Source organism: Gobio gobio (assembly GCF_949357685.1).
Source record: "Gobio gobio genome assembly, chromosome: 18".
NCBI classification, from domain to species: Eukaryota; Metazoa; Chordata; class Actinopteri; order Cypriniformes; family Gobionidae; genus Gobio; species Gobio gobio.
In genome coordinates this window covers 30,986,367-31,002,311 of record NC_137111.1, presented here as the reverse complement: position 1 = coordinate 31,002,311, position 15,945 = coordinate 30,986,367, and the positions used below count along the sequence as shown (strand labels likewise).

At 38.1% G+C, this 15,945-nt stretch overlaps 1 protein-coding gene across 5 annotated transcripts in view; it reads right to left on the bottom strand.

The window, feature by feature from the left end:
• Positions 1-15,945, bottom strand: part of adka (adenosine kinase a) — a 172,450-nt gene that overhangs the window by 155,811 nt on the left and 694 nt on the right. Inside the window, exons 1-4 of one of the 5 annotated variants that reach the window (XM_079843424.1) lie at positions 15,382-15,432; positions 14,723-14,779; positions 14,147-14,221; positions 10,749-10,802 (exon numbers count right to left, since the gene is read on the bottom strand). In XM_079843424.1, the coding sequence (XP_079699550.1) occupies positions 10,749-10,802; positions 14,147-14,221; positions 14,723-14,779; positions 15,382-15,395 (200 nt within the window). In that variant the 5' untranslated portion in view covers positions 15,396-15,432. Of the gene's footprint in view, positions 1-10,748; positions 10,803-14,146; positions 14,222-14,530; positions 14,780-15,381; positions 15,466-15,945 lie in introns of those variants that run through there. The other 4 variants (XM_079843423.1, XM_079843427.1, XM_079843426.1 and 1 more) reach the window with 4 other exon arrangements.

Genomic DNA, 15,945 nt, shown 5'->3' with positions numbered 1-15,945 from the left:
AAAAAAAACACACTCTACCTGACTCCCTGTAACACTTGGCTACAACCCGCCTAATGCATCTCAGCAGAAAAAGATCTATGTTCCCACCTGAGAGGGCAAAGACCAATGGAAAATCCCATAGTGGCCATAAAAGCCAATGTTGCGTTTCTACGCTGGGTCACAGTGTACAGTCTGGAGTTTTCCTGGCAGTCAGCTTACTGCCGCCGTAATTCACAGCACATAAATCTAAACAGTCATAACGTACAGCAGTGCTTCAACGATGATGAAGACTGAGAAGAAAGAGAGCAAGCGAGAGAAAGGATATCGCCTGTCGTACTCTCTCTCTCCTTCCTCAAGATGATTCAAGCAGGGACTGGGAAGAAGTGGATGCAGGGCTGAGCGTTAAGAGGTTAACGCTCGGACATCAAGCCATTAGGGAAAAATCACTTAGAGGACTGGCTGCGAAGGGATGGCTGATGGGAAATGAATCAGGCAGGAGCCAGAGTTGGAGTCTGAATCACCAGGGACCATTGATCCTGAGCCGGACGAGATTCTGGACCTTGTAGACAAAGCACCAGCTTTAAACCTCCCGCTTCGTCTCTAAGGTTGAGGTAAGGTCACGGGCCTGACCCCTGGAACCCGATCCTGAGGTGTGGCGCTTTATTCGTGCTTCCAGCCAAGGCTGGACGAGCACTGGTGCGTGTCTGCCAATGGGAAGGCAGAGTAAGGACGGCTCACACAGGGATAACCTAACAGGAACATACAGTACAAGTTTGTGGCTCCTTTAAGTGAACAGTATTTTTTCCGAGCCTATAGCTCTTAACAGAAGTGTCAGGAACGCAGTTCCGATGATTAATTGTAGCAGTCTCCTCCAAGCATCCCTGCCAATCTATTTTTTCCCTTCTTTAATGTTGACAAAGCTTTTTGCCCCAAACACTGCTGAGTAAATGTTCATACTGCAAGCATGCACAATTTGCAAACAGTTTGTCCCCCTCAAATATACAATTTTTCCCCGATGCTCCGTGCACCTGCAATTTAGCTTTCGGTGTGCAACAGCTCTTTTTCCTGCCTGCTCTCAAATAAAGAACAGCGAACTCATCAAAACGAGCTCCATCTGAGACACAGGAAACAGTCAGACTCAGCTCTCTCCGGGGGGAGGCAGATTGCCCGCAGGCTGCACAGCGTTAGGACAATCCAAAAGAACAAAAGGACACAGATCAGAGCCAGTATGTTCTGCAATTGTCTTGGCATTTATGAACTCAATGTAATGCGTTCTCGATAATTGTTTTAGTATACACAAATGACTCCATTCAAGAATTTCAAAACAAATAACTTCAGTCAAGCTTTGCCTTTCAGCCTGGGAAGCAACTCAATTGTCCGTCCCTTGCTAAACTAAACTAATCTGAAATCGGATAAGATTTCCTGTTGTGCACGAGCAAAAGCCACCCTGCGGCATGATGCTGTGTAAAACTAATAAATTGCCTGAGTGTATGCCTCCGCCTGCTGGCTGTCAATGGTACTGCACCTGCTGTTCACATAAGCTGATGCCATTCCTGACATGCTGCAGTGTTACTAGACCAGATGCAGCTGCTGGCACAAAAGTCACCTCTTAAAACAGAAGCGACCTCAATTACAATGACGTAAGAACGTATTACAGAGCTATATACAGCTAGCATTTGGTGTCCAGATATTTGGGACTTCACAGGTAAAAATTATTAGCCAACGTCTAAAAAAACTACACAACAAATTGAACTATAAAGAAAGTCTATCTTTGTCACAAGATGGCAGTGTTATACAAGTGTGAGTTTATGCAGTGTTTAAGTTATTTTTCTGGTTAGCATGGCTCAGTTGTCCCCTGCTGGTAGATGGTGTAACTACACACTCTGGTTCTAAAAAGCTTTTTCAAAATTAGCAGTGTATTCGAACACATATTGTGGATTGTCATTCTACAAAGCACATTATATATATTCCATGAACAGCTTGGACAAAACCCGACCGATGGAAAGTTCCATAAATGCACGCCGTACTCTGGCTATAGAAAATAAACCACTGCATATGAACACCAAACCCTGTCTGAAGACTGCCATAACAGGAGTGCAGTGATCGGCCATTAAGCTCTGCTGCCTCAGCCAGGGCCTCGTAAATCACACAGGGCCCGTCAGACCGATCAATGCCAACTTATGCCCAGACAGTCTACAGAAAAATGCCAGAGCATCTGTCTGTGGTATAAAACTCAAGCACTGTTCGGTCCGAATGACCCAGAATGTAAATGAAGAGCATTATGCAATGCAATATTTAAGCAGTAAGCTCTGAGAGGTTGTACAATACTGTGAATTGTAGTCAAGGCTAAAGACCGGCATTTGGCACAACGCACTGAAAGCCCTTAAACTAGGCTATATTTCACAAAATAATTGTACATTTTGCTTATTGCTGACCAAGAAGTAGAAACAAAAGCAAAACTTCTACACGGTTTATACACTACAATTAGGAACGCATAATATTAAAATTCTCATTCTGGCTGATACCAATAAGCCATAATTATTTTCATGATTTGGCCAATAATAAAAAATAAATAAAAAGTAAAATCTATTTATTATAAATAAAAAGCCAATTTTAAAATGCTATACTACTTGGCTAAATAAAAGTACAAATTTGCAGATCATTTTCATTGAACAGTGTCAATAACAAATGAAAAAATAATAAAATAATCATTCCAAACCAACTAAAAACAGTTCTACAATAAACATTTAAATATTAAGACAATTTACACAAAAAGAAAACAACTGGACAGAGGTTTTGAGTTTAAGTTGAATGTGCTTTAAATGCACAGCTGAATCATAGAAGGTTTATCAAGTGTTGTGAGTAATGAAGAGCATGTCTGGCCTCACCACCTGTTGCTCGCTGGCTGTTTGCCTTTGTGTCAGGCCAACATCTCTGATAAGAACCACAAAAAAAAAAAAGAACGGAATGGAAGAGGATTCAAAACAGTGCAGAGTCACCAAATCAAACCATTTCAACCTGAAGCAGTCGCAAATCAATTTAAAGCAAAAAGTGGTACATGAAATGCATGCAAGTGTTTAAAAAAAACAATGCACAATGAATCGACTGTTAAAGTAATTGAAAGAAGTGACACATTAAGAGCTGCCACAAGAAAAGGCGCTTTGGATCAAATGCTTGAAGGTTTAGTCGTTGATGTACGCCTCCGCACTGCTTTCGAAAGATTATACAGGCCTTTTCTAACTTTTGTGTGTTTTTTTGAGTCGGCTTGGACCATTTTAAGCATCTGAATTATTTAAACACAGTGGGGTGTAGGGTGGTCCTTGCTTTTTCGCAGTGGTAAGCCACATTCACTTCTCTTCATACAAGGCCAATGAAGGGAGGCCCATAGCTTCAAACATAATACTCGGTGACAAGAGCTTTAGTTCACACAAGAACAATCACAACATTAGGAATCTAAAGACAGCAAAGCAACATTTCATGACCGAATCAATCATTTAGCGTGGTTTTACGTTACTGGCCCACAAGAGATAATCATTAGCAAACTGAATAAGCTATTAGCAAACTGAATGTCTCAAAGGTATCCGTGTGCATAAGCCAGGAAGGAACAGCCCAATGAGTTACAGACAATATGTGATATTGTTTTCAAGTGTGATGAACTGGCCCACTCATGATCATAGGTTTTACATTGTGCATGCTAAAGTGAAGCATTGTTGAGGTTTACTTTGCACACGGAGAGAGGAAGAGCACAGCACAGCTGAGTAAACCAATAGAGGGGCAAAAGGTCTCTGTCTGATCCATGTCTTTCAGCTCAATCTTGACTTAAACACTAAGATCTATGAATTCAAACAAAAACAACCCTACAACCTTTGGAAAAGCATTTCTGAGAACTTGTTACACACAAACACAGTCTGATCTGGACAGCCAAACTCTGACCATACGTAGTGTTTTGGAAAACAGCAAAGAAAAAAAAACTTTAACAAAACTATTCAAGTCATCATGTGTTCCATGTTTATGTTTAACAATTACATAATACATAGTTACCCATGGATACACATAATAAATCCACAGAACACACGAACAGTTTTACAGCATTTATTTATCTTGGTTAATGCTTATTTCTTCACATAATTCTACATAGGAAATACACATTTGTAACATTTTAAGTTAATCAATAAACAAATAAGTAATATTAATTATAATTAAAGCAGCACTAGGTAACTTTTCAACCTTTATAATATATTTTCATACCTCTTGTGATGATACATCGACTTACAATAGGTTGAATGACACGTCTGCCATAGCCTGACGGGGTCTGTATCGTTTTTAATCGTACTTTTAAACTTCGGGTTTCGGGTAGTAACCCGAGAAAAAAAAGAACTACAAAATTCGACTGCTTTACGGCATATGTCACTTCCACCACCACCACCACTTCCTAAAATTCGGACGTGCGAGAAAAACTATCATTTGTTTGCCGAATGTTATAGTCATGGCCGAAGCAGCACAGAAAAATAAGAAAGCAAAGGTTTTGTCGGAGGAAAGCAAAAAGAGGAAACGAGAAAGTGATTGGATTAAAGGCAGGACGAGGATCAACATTGGGCCAGCGTTTGCTCGTTGGCGTGAGCTGAAGGAGGAGGGGCTACATTCTTGCAAGTAAATACATAAGACGTATAAAATCATATTTTAGGATACCTAACATGTCTGTGATATTGGTTTATTTGTCTTTCCTCAAGCTATAATGCAAATCGATTTTTCAAATTTGCAGATCATCTAGGGTAGCTTGATATTATAATATTGACGATATATGGTCATTACCTACCACTCAAACATTGAATTGAAGTATCATAGATTCTGTAAAACGGGAACCAATAGACTAGGCTACTATAATGACGCTGGCTTGTAAACGTGAGCATCGCGATCATTTGGCGTTTGAAAAAAATAAAACCCATGAAATTATATTCATATGACATGCTGAAACATATGCCACTTTACCTGGGACGAAGACATTTCACACGCGACGCAAGCAGAACACCTGCATGTGAACTCCATAGACATGTGAACTCCTCCTGCAGTGTTCATAGCAGTGCTATCATAGTAGTCATGTCAACAAATGCACGTGCGATGCATCCACTGATGTAGAATGACAGTTTACGACAGTAGTAGAGGACAATACCGTTTGTCAACTGTAGGGGGACCCCGAGAGCAAAAACTACCTAGTGCTGCTTTAACTATATAATTAAATAGTTAATGATTTTTGGATGAACATGATTAATAAATGCCATAAAAATCCTGTTCATTGTCAGTTCATGATAACTAAGGTTATCGGGTGTAAACTTAACCAGCTTTCTTTCGAGGAGCATAAGAAGTTAAAAATGCTTTTAAAGTGCGTTAAAAATTAGTCGCTGCTCTATTTAAAGATGTTTATCAATGTAAGCAAGTATCATTCAGTGATTATTTGTCTCTAGAATATCTGGGCATTGTGCTAAAAGGTGCACCACGCATCCTGCTTATCATTATTTATAGGCCTCCAAAATATTCTCCGGCCTTTATTGATGACTTTACAGAGCTGTTATCAGCAATCTCATCTGAGTTTGACTGTTTTGCTATTGCTGGGGATTTTAACATTCACATTGACAATGCTGAATCCAGTACAACAAAAGATCTCATGACTGTTCTTAACACTTGATTTGACACAACATGTACACGGACCCACACATGATCGTGGACACTCTAGATTTACTTATCAGTAAGGGGCTAAACATTTCATCGATAGTTATTAAGGATGTGGCACTGTCTGATCATTTCTGTATTTTCTTTGATATATCAATCTCTCCTGCCATTGAAACTAGATCTGTCTCTGTCAAAAAGAGATGCTTAAATGAGAACACTAGTGTGCTGTTTATGAAGGCTATATCTCTAACACCAAGCATATCTGCAGACTCTGTTGATTTTCTCTTTGACTCTTTTAACTCAAAAGTTAAGAGTGTAATTGATGATATTGCTCCTGTAAAAGTCAGAAAAAAGAGTGGCAAACAAAAAGCACCTTGGAGAAACTCAACAGCAGTGCAATTAATGAAAAGACAATGCAGGAAATCTGAACGCTTGTGGCGAAAGACAAAACTTGTTGTCCATTACAACATTTATAAAAACAATCTTCGTGCTTTCAATGTGGAACTAGGCAAAGCTAGACAGACCTTCATTTCAAATATTATAAATATAAACATAAACAACACACGCACTCTTTTTGCTACTGTAGAGAGACTAACAAACCCCCCCGAGTCACATTCCCAGTGAAATGCTCTCAGACAGCAAATGTAGTGAATTTGCTTCCTTCTTCTCCGAGAAAATCATTAATATCAGAAATGCGATCAGCACATCCTTGAGTTGCTCTGAGGTGAGTCAGATCAGACCACAACCTCAGAAAATTATTATGACTGATTTTGAAGCAATTGATGGTAAAATTTTAGAAGAAACGGTACAGCACCTTAAAACATCAACCTGCGCCCTTGACACACTCCCCACTTCTTTTTTCAAAAGTGTGTTTAACTGTTTAGAAGCAGATCTCCTAGAAGTGGTAAACTCCTCACTTCTTTCTGGGACTTTTCCAAACTCCCTTAAAACTGCAGTAGTAAAGCCTCTCCTTAAAAAGATAAATCTGGATAACTCCATATTGAGCAACTACCGACCAATCTCAAATCTCCCCTTCATAGGCAAGATCATTGAAAAAGTTGTTTTCAGTCAGCTGAACAAATTCTTGAACTCAAACGGATACTTTGACAATTTTCAATCTGGTTTCCGACCAAATCACAGCACAGAGACAGCGCTCATAAAGATTATAAATGATATTCGCCTCAATACAGATACAGGCAAAACATCGATTCTGGTACTACTGGACCTCAGTGCTGCATTCAACACTGTTGACCACAACATACTTCTTGACAGGCTAGAAAATTGGGTTGGGCTTTCTGGAATGGTCCTCAAATGGTTCAGGTCATACTTAGAAGGGAGAGGTTATTATGTGAGTATAGGTGACCATAAGTCTGAGAGGACATCCATGACATGCGGAGTCCCACAAGGGTCAATTCTTGCACCACTCCTATTCAATCTGTATATGCTGCCACTCAGCCAAATAATGAAAAATAACAAAATGGCTTACCACAGCTATGCTGACGACACCCAGATCTACTTAGCCCTATCACCTAATGACTACAGCCCCATTGACTCTCTATGTAAATGCATTGATGAAGTTAACAGTTGGATGTGCCAAAACTTTCTTCAGTTAAACAAAGACAAAACTGAAATTACTACATTAGGAAACAAAGATGAAATTCTCAAGGTGAATGCATATCTTGAGGCTAAAGGCCTGAAATCAAAAAATCAAGTCAGGAATCTTGGTGTGATTTTGGAGTCACACCTGAGTTTCAGTAGTCATGTCAAAGCAATAACTAAATCAGCTTACTATCATCTTAAAAATATTGCAAGAATTAGAAGCTTTATTTCCAGGCAAGACTTAGAGAAACTCGTTCATGCTTTTATCACCAGCAGGGTGGATTATTGTAATGGTCTTCTCACTGGCCTTCCCAAAAAGACCATTAGAAAGCTGCAGCTCATACAGAACGCTGCTGCCAGGATCCTGAGCAGAACCAGAAAATATGACCATATCACACCAGTCCTCAGGTCTTTACACTGGCTTCCAGTTACATTTAGGATCGATTTTAAAGTACTATTACTTGTATATAAATCACTAAATGACCTAGGACCTCAATACATTGCAGATATGCTGATTAAATACAAACCCAACAGATCACTCAGATCATCAGGATCAAGTCAATTAGAAATACCAAGGGTTCACTCAAAGCAAGGAGAGTCTGCGTTTAGCTATTATGCCAGCCGTAGCTGGAACCAGCTTCCTGAACAGATCAGATGTGCTCCAACAGTAGCCACTTTCAAATCCAGACTCAAAACACATCTGTTCAGCTGTGCATTTACTGAATGAGCTGTGCCACTGTACGTCAGACTGATTGCACCTTATCTTATGCATTTACTCAATGTGCTCTGTGCTTTGTCCGAACTGCTTGCACTTTAATTATGTTTCATTTTAACCCGGTTTTATTTTTAGTTTTTAATTATACTTTTATTTTTAATTATTTTTTTATTTTGTTAAGGCTGTCTGGGTGGAAGAGGTTGAGAGACGGGGGAGCGATAAATCGAAATCCCTCCGGTGCGAGGACGATCCGTTTAGATCTGCTCTGACGGATAGATCTGTATAGCCTTGGTGGTAAGAGGAAGGACCGTGTAGATCCGCCCTGACGGTCGAACAAAGTAGAGATAGCCCTGGTGTTCCTGTCCAGGAAGATTTGTCTGTAAGGGTAATGTTTAAATGCACAGTTACCTGACAAATATTTTTTGAGTACTCGCTCTGGTGCGAGGAAGATCGTTTAGATCTGCTCTGGCGGGTAAAACATCTAGAGAACACCCTCAAGTTAGGCCAAGAAGATTTGTCTGTAAGGGTACTGTCTAAACGCACAGTTACCTGACAAATATTTTTAAAGTAAACCTGACTCTCCATTTTCTTACACCCCAGATAGGGGATTTCATCTTTATTTTTATTTCCTTTTAATTTCCTTTTAATTCCTATTATAAATATTAATTATACTATATATATTTTTATTTTATTCACTTATAACTATTTTAACTTCATTTCTGTGTAAAGCACTTTGAATTGCCACTGTGTATGAAATGTGCTATACAAATAAACTTGCCTTGCCTTGCCTTGCCTTGCCTTGCCTTTTTTCCAATGAACAACAGTATCTACAGTAGACAGGAGTGGTGAAGCTCCAGTAAATTACAGATTTTCTCTCTTTTTCTCTCCCTTACTAGTGAAGAATTGTTTTGAAAACTTCCAATGTGGAGAAACCGCAACCGGAATGATTCTTTATGTCTTTATTAAACAAACACAAACACAACTGTGACAGCGTGGAAGTTATGTTTAGTTAGATGCGTACATAATCAGTAGATATCAAATGCAATACTTCCACAAATAGAAAACATTCTTTACTCACATAATTGTGTTGCATCATTCCTGTCAGAGCCAGAAGCCAAAGCATAATTTTTTTTATCTCATCCTGTCTGCAAATCCGGTCTCTTGTTTAACAAACAAATCCACAGTGAAATGAAGCAAACAAATGCAATATCTTTACACACATGAGCTGGATCTTCATTAAAAATAAAGTTCAACCATGCATTGCTAATATTGGAATCTGAAGGAAGCTTATGGCATGTTTGAAACATGCTTTATTGCTTGGAAGTTCGATCCGGTTTAGCTCCACGTAGGACTATGTTATATAGCACATGTCATGTCAATACATGTGAGTAAGTGGGCGGGGCTACAGAATTAGGCATTGGTCTTGAGGCAGCATTTCACTACACTCTGACGTCACAGGTAAGAACATTCGCAGATCGATCGTTTGCTGAGCCAGCTGTCAATAAAAGCTTTTCTTTGACTAGCAATGAAGTTTTCAGCTCTGAAACGTACAGGATATTTTTATATTGCGATGGCCTTTTATATATCAAAAGCTCAAGAGAAAGTTGATTTCTCAATTAATGACCCCTTTAAAACTCAATAAATGTTAGCATTGTATGAGGATGTGTCAGGCTGAATTCATCTATGAAATATGTCCTACTTTTGCAACAGCAATAAGCCTACTGTTCCAGCTCTGTTCATTCCAGCATCCACTTACCGCCTTCTGACCAAACGTAACTGGACATCAAAAATTTCCAAACTTAGATGATTAAGGAGGAGTATACTGGGTAAAAATGAATTTCTCAAAACTAACTACACTGAAGGGAAAACAAGTTAAATATATTCCACATTGGATGAAATTACTTGCAGTAAACAATACATTCCTGTTCTATTTAAGGCTTTTAGGTAACTCTTAAGACATTTATCAAAAGCAGGATGTACTGTATATTAAGTAAAAGCACTCTAATCCTGCTCTAGCCACTCAGAAATGGCAGCGGAATCAAGTAAAGATCTGAGCTGGATTGTGCTTTTTAGGATGCAACTGTGACATCAAGATGTTCAGACAAAAGTACCTGTTACCCTAAAGCTACTGCGAGTTTCCCCTGGTTCTGAAAATGACTAATAACACACTCTCAGTATCACATACTTAATGACTCTTACTATCTATGAGGGTCTAGTCATTATGGGACACACTGCTGAGACCAAAGAGAACAATTTCAGACTCATCAAATAGCAGCTTTCACACATGATCAGATCAAGGGAAGTGGGATCAGATGAATCCAACCTTCTGAACATAATTCAGAGTTGTCAGTATCCTACTAATGCGATACACATCCTTCTAATCTTCGCATTAAAGAGGATCAATCGTTTAGATCAGATGCTAATCAACATGGTGTAACATCAATACAATGGCAACCAAACTAAAATGGTGCTTTGTAATGCATTGTACAGACACTTCCCTCCTGAGGAGATCTCACATCCTCTAAAGATGAAATGAAGCGAAATTGCTTTGTTGCCAATGGCATATAAGCTTGTGAATAAAATGATTGAACACATGCACGTGGTCCTAAATAAGGGATTACTCTAGAGAAGTAGATTATACCACGTGCCAGTATGAAAGCTATTCTCATATTAGCTATAGCTATTCTTCATTTGAAGGGATGATAATCCCTAGCATATAATCAGTCATCAATATCAGTGTCAAAACAAACAGTGTCCTGTATTGAAACAAACAGTATAAGACACTTACATTTCCTTGTGTTTCTCCTCTGCTAAAATCTGGTCATTAGCCTTAAGTCCATACCTGTGAGACACAAAGCAAATGCATCTTTATAACCGCAAATTTACTCATTAAGAAGAACAAATCTCAGAAAATAAATAATTTTCATTTGTATAGGTTAAAACATTTCTGATTTTAATACCATTGAGTGATACAAGTGGCATAAACAATATGACCTAAGTTAAAGGGTTAGTTCACCCAAAAATGAAAATTCTGTCCTTAATTACTCACCCTCATGTCGTTCCAAACCCGTAAGACCTTCGTTCATCTTCGGAACACAAATGAAGATCTTTTCGATGAAATTGTGAGAGCTCTATGACCCCTCCATAAACAGCAATTCAATTACCACTGTCAAGGCCCAGAAAGGTAGTAAAGACTACAGTGGTTCAACCTTAAATTTTATGAAGCAACGAGAACACTTTTTGTGCGCAAAAAAACAAATAAAAATAATTACTTTCCTAGTTCTACTGCAGAACGACTTGTGCGCATGAGTCGTGGTGCTCACATGAACAGCGTCGACCAATTGTAAGGCGGCGTTCTGGAAGCGCTGCACTGTTTACACGACATCAAAAGCGTAAGAGTCTGACACAGGCTAGAAGAAATTGTTGAATAAAGTTGTTATTTTTGTTTGTTTTTTGCGCACAAAAAGTATTCTCCTCGCTTCATAAAATTAAGGTTGAACCACTGGAGTCACACAGACGATTTTAACGAAAGTGGTAATTAAATTGCTGTCTATGGAGGGGTCAGAGAGCTGAATGAAGTTCTTACGGGTTTGGAACGACACAAGGGTGAGTAATTAATGACAGAATTTTCTTTTTGGGTGAATTAACCCTTCATGTTAAGAGAATTTGTGCCATGTTTTGTTTTCACTATTCACAATGTTAAACATCTTGAAATGTACTTTCAAACCGATATTGTCAATGAACAATCTACACAGAACAGATCGTCCACCCATGAGCTAAAGATAAGCACACGTGACAGCTAATTTTACTAAGATGGCTGTAGGTGAAAGTCTTATTAGGCCTAGCCCAAAATAAAGCTGCTTTCGTTGAGCCATAATCACCTCATCAACTTAAAACATCATTCAGTTGAGTTCATTTATTTGCCTACTACATTTTAAACTGAACTCTGTGTCTGATTCCATCCAAGAATTGCATTCACAAAATATGGTCAATTATGAGTCATTCGTAATAGAAGAAAAAGAACTTGGTGTGCATTTAAAAAATGGAAACCATCTGACGGCTCTCTGAAGTCTGTGTTTGTGGTGCAAATGGTCATAACAGTTCATCTAACAAGGTGCAATTTTACATCTGAAGAAGATTATGGAACAGGACACTGACTCATCGCAACTACTGGAGGCCTTATGGAGATCACTTGACTAGGAAGGACGTGTCCCAGAGTGCCTTCATTTACCCAAGAGTATGAAGCAAAGGCATTATTGTTTGGAGATAAAGGCCAAATAAATAGAATGATTTTTTAGGAAAACTTACACTAACGTTCAAAAGTTGGGGTCGGTAAAACTTTTTTCTGTAAGAAATTAAAGGGATAGTTCACCCAAAAATGAAAATTCTGTCATAATTTACTTACCCTCCCGTTGTTCCAAACCTGTATGAGTTTCTTTGTTGTGCTGAACACAAAAGAAGATATTTAGAAGAATGTTTGTAACCAAGCAGACTAAAAAATACTATGGTAGTCAATAGTTGCTCTATTTGCCTTGTTACAAACATTCTTCACTCTATCTTCTTTTGTGTTCAGCAGAACAAAGAAACTCATACAGGTTTGGAATAACTTGAGGGTGAGTAAATGATGACAGAATCTTCATTTTTGGGTGAACTATCCCTTTAATGCTTTTATTTAGCAAGGACACATTAAATTGATAAGTGATTTTTACAAGTAAATGCTTTTACAAAGTTACAAAAGATTTCTACTTCTACTACTTTTTTTATCTATTCATCAAAGAATCCTGTATCGTTTACACAAAAATAAATATTAAACAGCACAACTGTTTTCAACATATATGATAAGATATTTCATCAGCATCAAATCAGATAATTTGACTGATTTCTGAAGGATCATGTGACACTGAAGACCGGAGTAATGGCTGCTGAGAATTCAGCTTTGCCATCACATGAATAAATTACATTTTAAAATGTAATAAAATGGAAAACAGTTGTTTTTACTGTATTTTTGACCAAATAAATGCAGCATTGGTGATCATGCAAGATTTCTTTCAAAAACAAAAAACCTTACCGACCTCTAACTTTTGACGGGTGATGTATGCATGTAAGGGGATCTGGGTTGTGATTCTCTCTCAAATTAAAAGAAAGGTTGACAAATAAACCAGAGTCAAACCTTAATTTGACAGCAAAAATATATTTAAGAGAATATAGTGGCATTAATGAGATTTAGGTGTCCTGAAGGAGCTAATTTTTTTTTTCAGTTTCTCATAGACCAATCAAATTGCTCAAGACTCTAAAATTATTTTCCATTATCTTGAAAGTCTTTTTAGATTTGGTGTTTGGTCAATCATGTGCTGGGCCATTTCTAATCATTAAATAGGCAGCTTACTGATCTCTCAATGCATCTTCGTAATCTATTCTTTGACTCTGCCCTGCAAACATCAGGACATGGAACTAAACAAACTGCTCTACAGTTGGAATAAACCAAATGGAAATCATTACAGTCAAAGTCTGCCTTACGACCAGCGGTTCAGTCTGAAACAGCAGTTTTAAGATTATTACCCAACCTGTTTGCAGATAAATGTGTCTAGGTAGATTATACACAAAACTGTTGAAAACCAGTTTAACCCGTAAATTTTAAATGGTGATTAAAGGTCAAATTTGGTAGCTCACTACTGAAAACATTTGCTTAGTAAAACCTAAGTGTGCCACCTCACAGTCATGGTAAGGCAAGGACACTAATGGCAAGACAGGCACAGTGTGTTTGAGGTTATGTAAGGGAGGGGGTGAATGGGCAGAGGGGTATTGTTTTATGACTAGTATTGGAATGGCAGCTCTGCAAGTAGGTCTACGTGTCAAACAGGATATTTCCTCTCAGTTGCCGTGTCTGTGGAACTCTCCTCCTTAAAGAACAAGAACTTAGCCTAATAAACACAGTAGGTTTAATTTCTTTGCAAAAAGAAAGAAAAATAATACTATTAACCCAAAAGTTACTGGGCTTCCAACGTCTGTTCAAATCTAACATGGGCTGACCAAAGATTAACCAATGGGTGACATCTTTATGTAGCCTAAACAAAAAAAAAAACACTGAGAAAACACACTGATACAAAAGCAAACGTACAGCAGTGCCTAGCCATTTTATCAAACGGATTCAAATCAAATTTGATTTTAAAGGACCATGTGACTTACTTTTCTAGAAAGTCTTTGTCCACCACAGCGCAGATGTCAAGCAGGGGGTTTCCCATCCCGAAAAGTGCATTTTGACTGCAAAAGACAGACATGCGTGTCCAGTTAAGACATTAAGAAAACAATAGAATAATCCTGACAACAGACGTAAGCATAGTTACACAAAAAACACAGAACTTTTGTGATCCACTTGCATGCTGTGTCTTCTAAAAATATCTGGCAGACTATTTTCAGCATTTTCACCAAAAAAAAAAAAAAAGTGCATAACTCAAGCATTTTTCTCTTGAGGGGCAAGACTGAACCCAACAAAAATTCAGCATGAAAGCATGGAAGATTATGTCAGGCATAAAATGCAGCACATTACATAATTAGAAAAGTTATCAGTACTTTTTCAAGGAGTCCATAGTTGAGCTTCAAGCAAGACGATGTTTTGGCAGTTGCAGAATTACTCAGTATTGATTTAGTCAGACAGAAAGTCATAAATCATTTAAAATAGGTACTAAAACATTTAAGAAAGCATTAGACACAGTCACTACATCTAACAAACCAAGCATTCATGCACGTGCCTCGGTGACTGACCGTTCATTCACCCTGGATGAGACATGTGGTGGAGACCCAACGATTAAAATGTCGCCTCTATTGTTGACAAATGTGATAAAATTACTCATTTTGCAATGAGTGATGATAAAAACCTGCATGCATTTTAATTATATATTATCTTGTGTCATTAATTTAAAGAAATAAAAGAGCACATAAATACTAGAAAGAAAGAGACATGAATTGAGTCAATGAATTTATATTAACATGAATGAACGGGCAACAAAATTCTTCTAAATTATCTCCATTCACACTCATACATTCAAAGAAAGACAATTATTTTAGTACAACTTATGGGAAACTTGTGAATAAGCACAGATGTGTCAGTGTGGGAGATTGTGAAGCTTTGTGTGCTCTAAAACAGATGTTTCGAGGGGGGTGCTGTTCAACGTATAATAAAAGTGACTACATTTCTGTACAACTAAAAGTTAGAAACAGACATCTTAGCTACAAGGTAAATAAGCAAACTATGCAGAAAGGAAACAATATAACACCACATTTCGTGAGCTTCCATAAGGCAAAACATCACCAAATTCTCTTAAAAACACAGTGATTTGTGTTTAAAAAATAAAGTTGTTTACATTATGGAATGACAAGATTATAAAACGTATTTTTTTTAAAAACTCAAATTTTAGCCCTACCTGGCTGTAGGCATGAGGAAGGCTTGAGGTGATGCTTACAGGAGTTTAATGACAGCCAGACAATTCTCTGCAACGCTAGTACTCAGAAAGCAAGAGCTGATTGGCTGAACGAACAGCAGCATCGACTGCTGATTGGCTGGGAAAAAGGAGGAGCGTTCGTTGTCCCCTGTTTACGCTATTTGGCTTAAACTGCTTAGGCGCCAATTCCAAATGTAAAAAATAAACCTAAAATGTAAGTATTAAACGCAAATGCTACATTTTCCATCCGTTATGCAAATACAAACAATAATGGACAATATCGAGCCGTGAGCTAACATGACAATGCTTGCACACTAGTATACAATCATCTAATCTTACTAGCATTGACTGAATAAATCACGGCACATTTGTCATGGCTGAAACTTAATAATGACAGAACGGTTAAAGCCACCGCATATATCTGGAAAGAATGGTGTCAATAGGGTTGAGAAAGAAATACCAGCCGGAAAGTGACCTACACAATATTAGTGCAGGCAGCAAAAAAACTGAACGGACACTTCTTTTGTGTATGCATGCATCTACTGG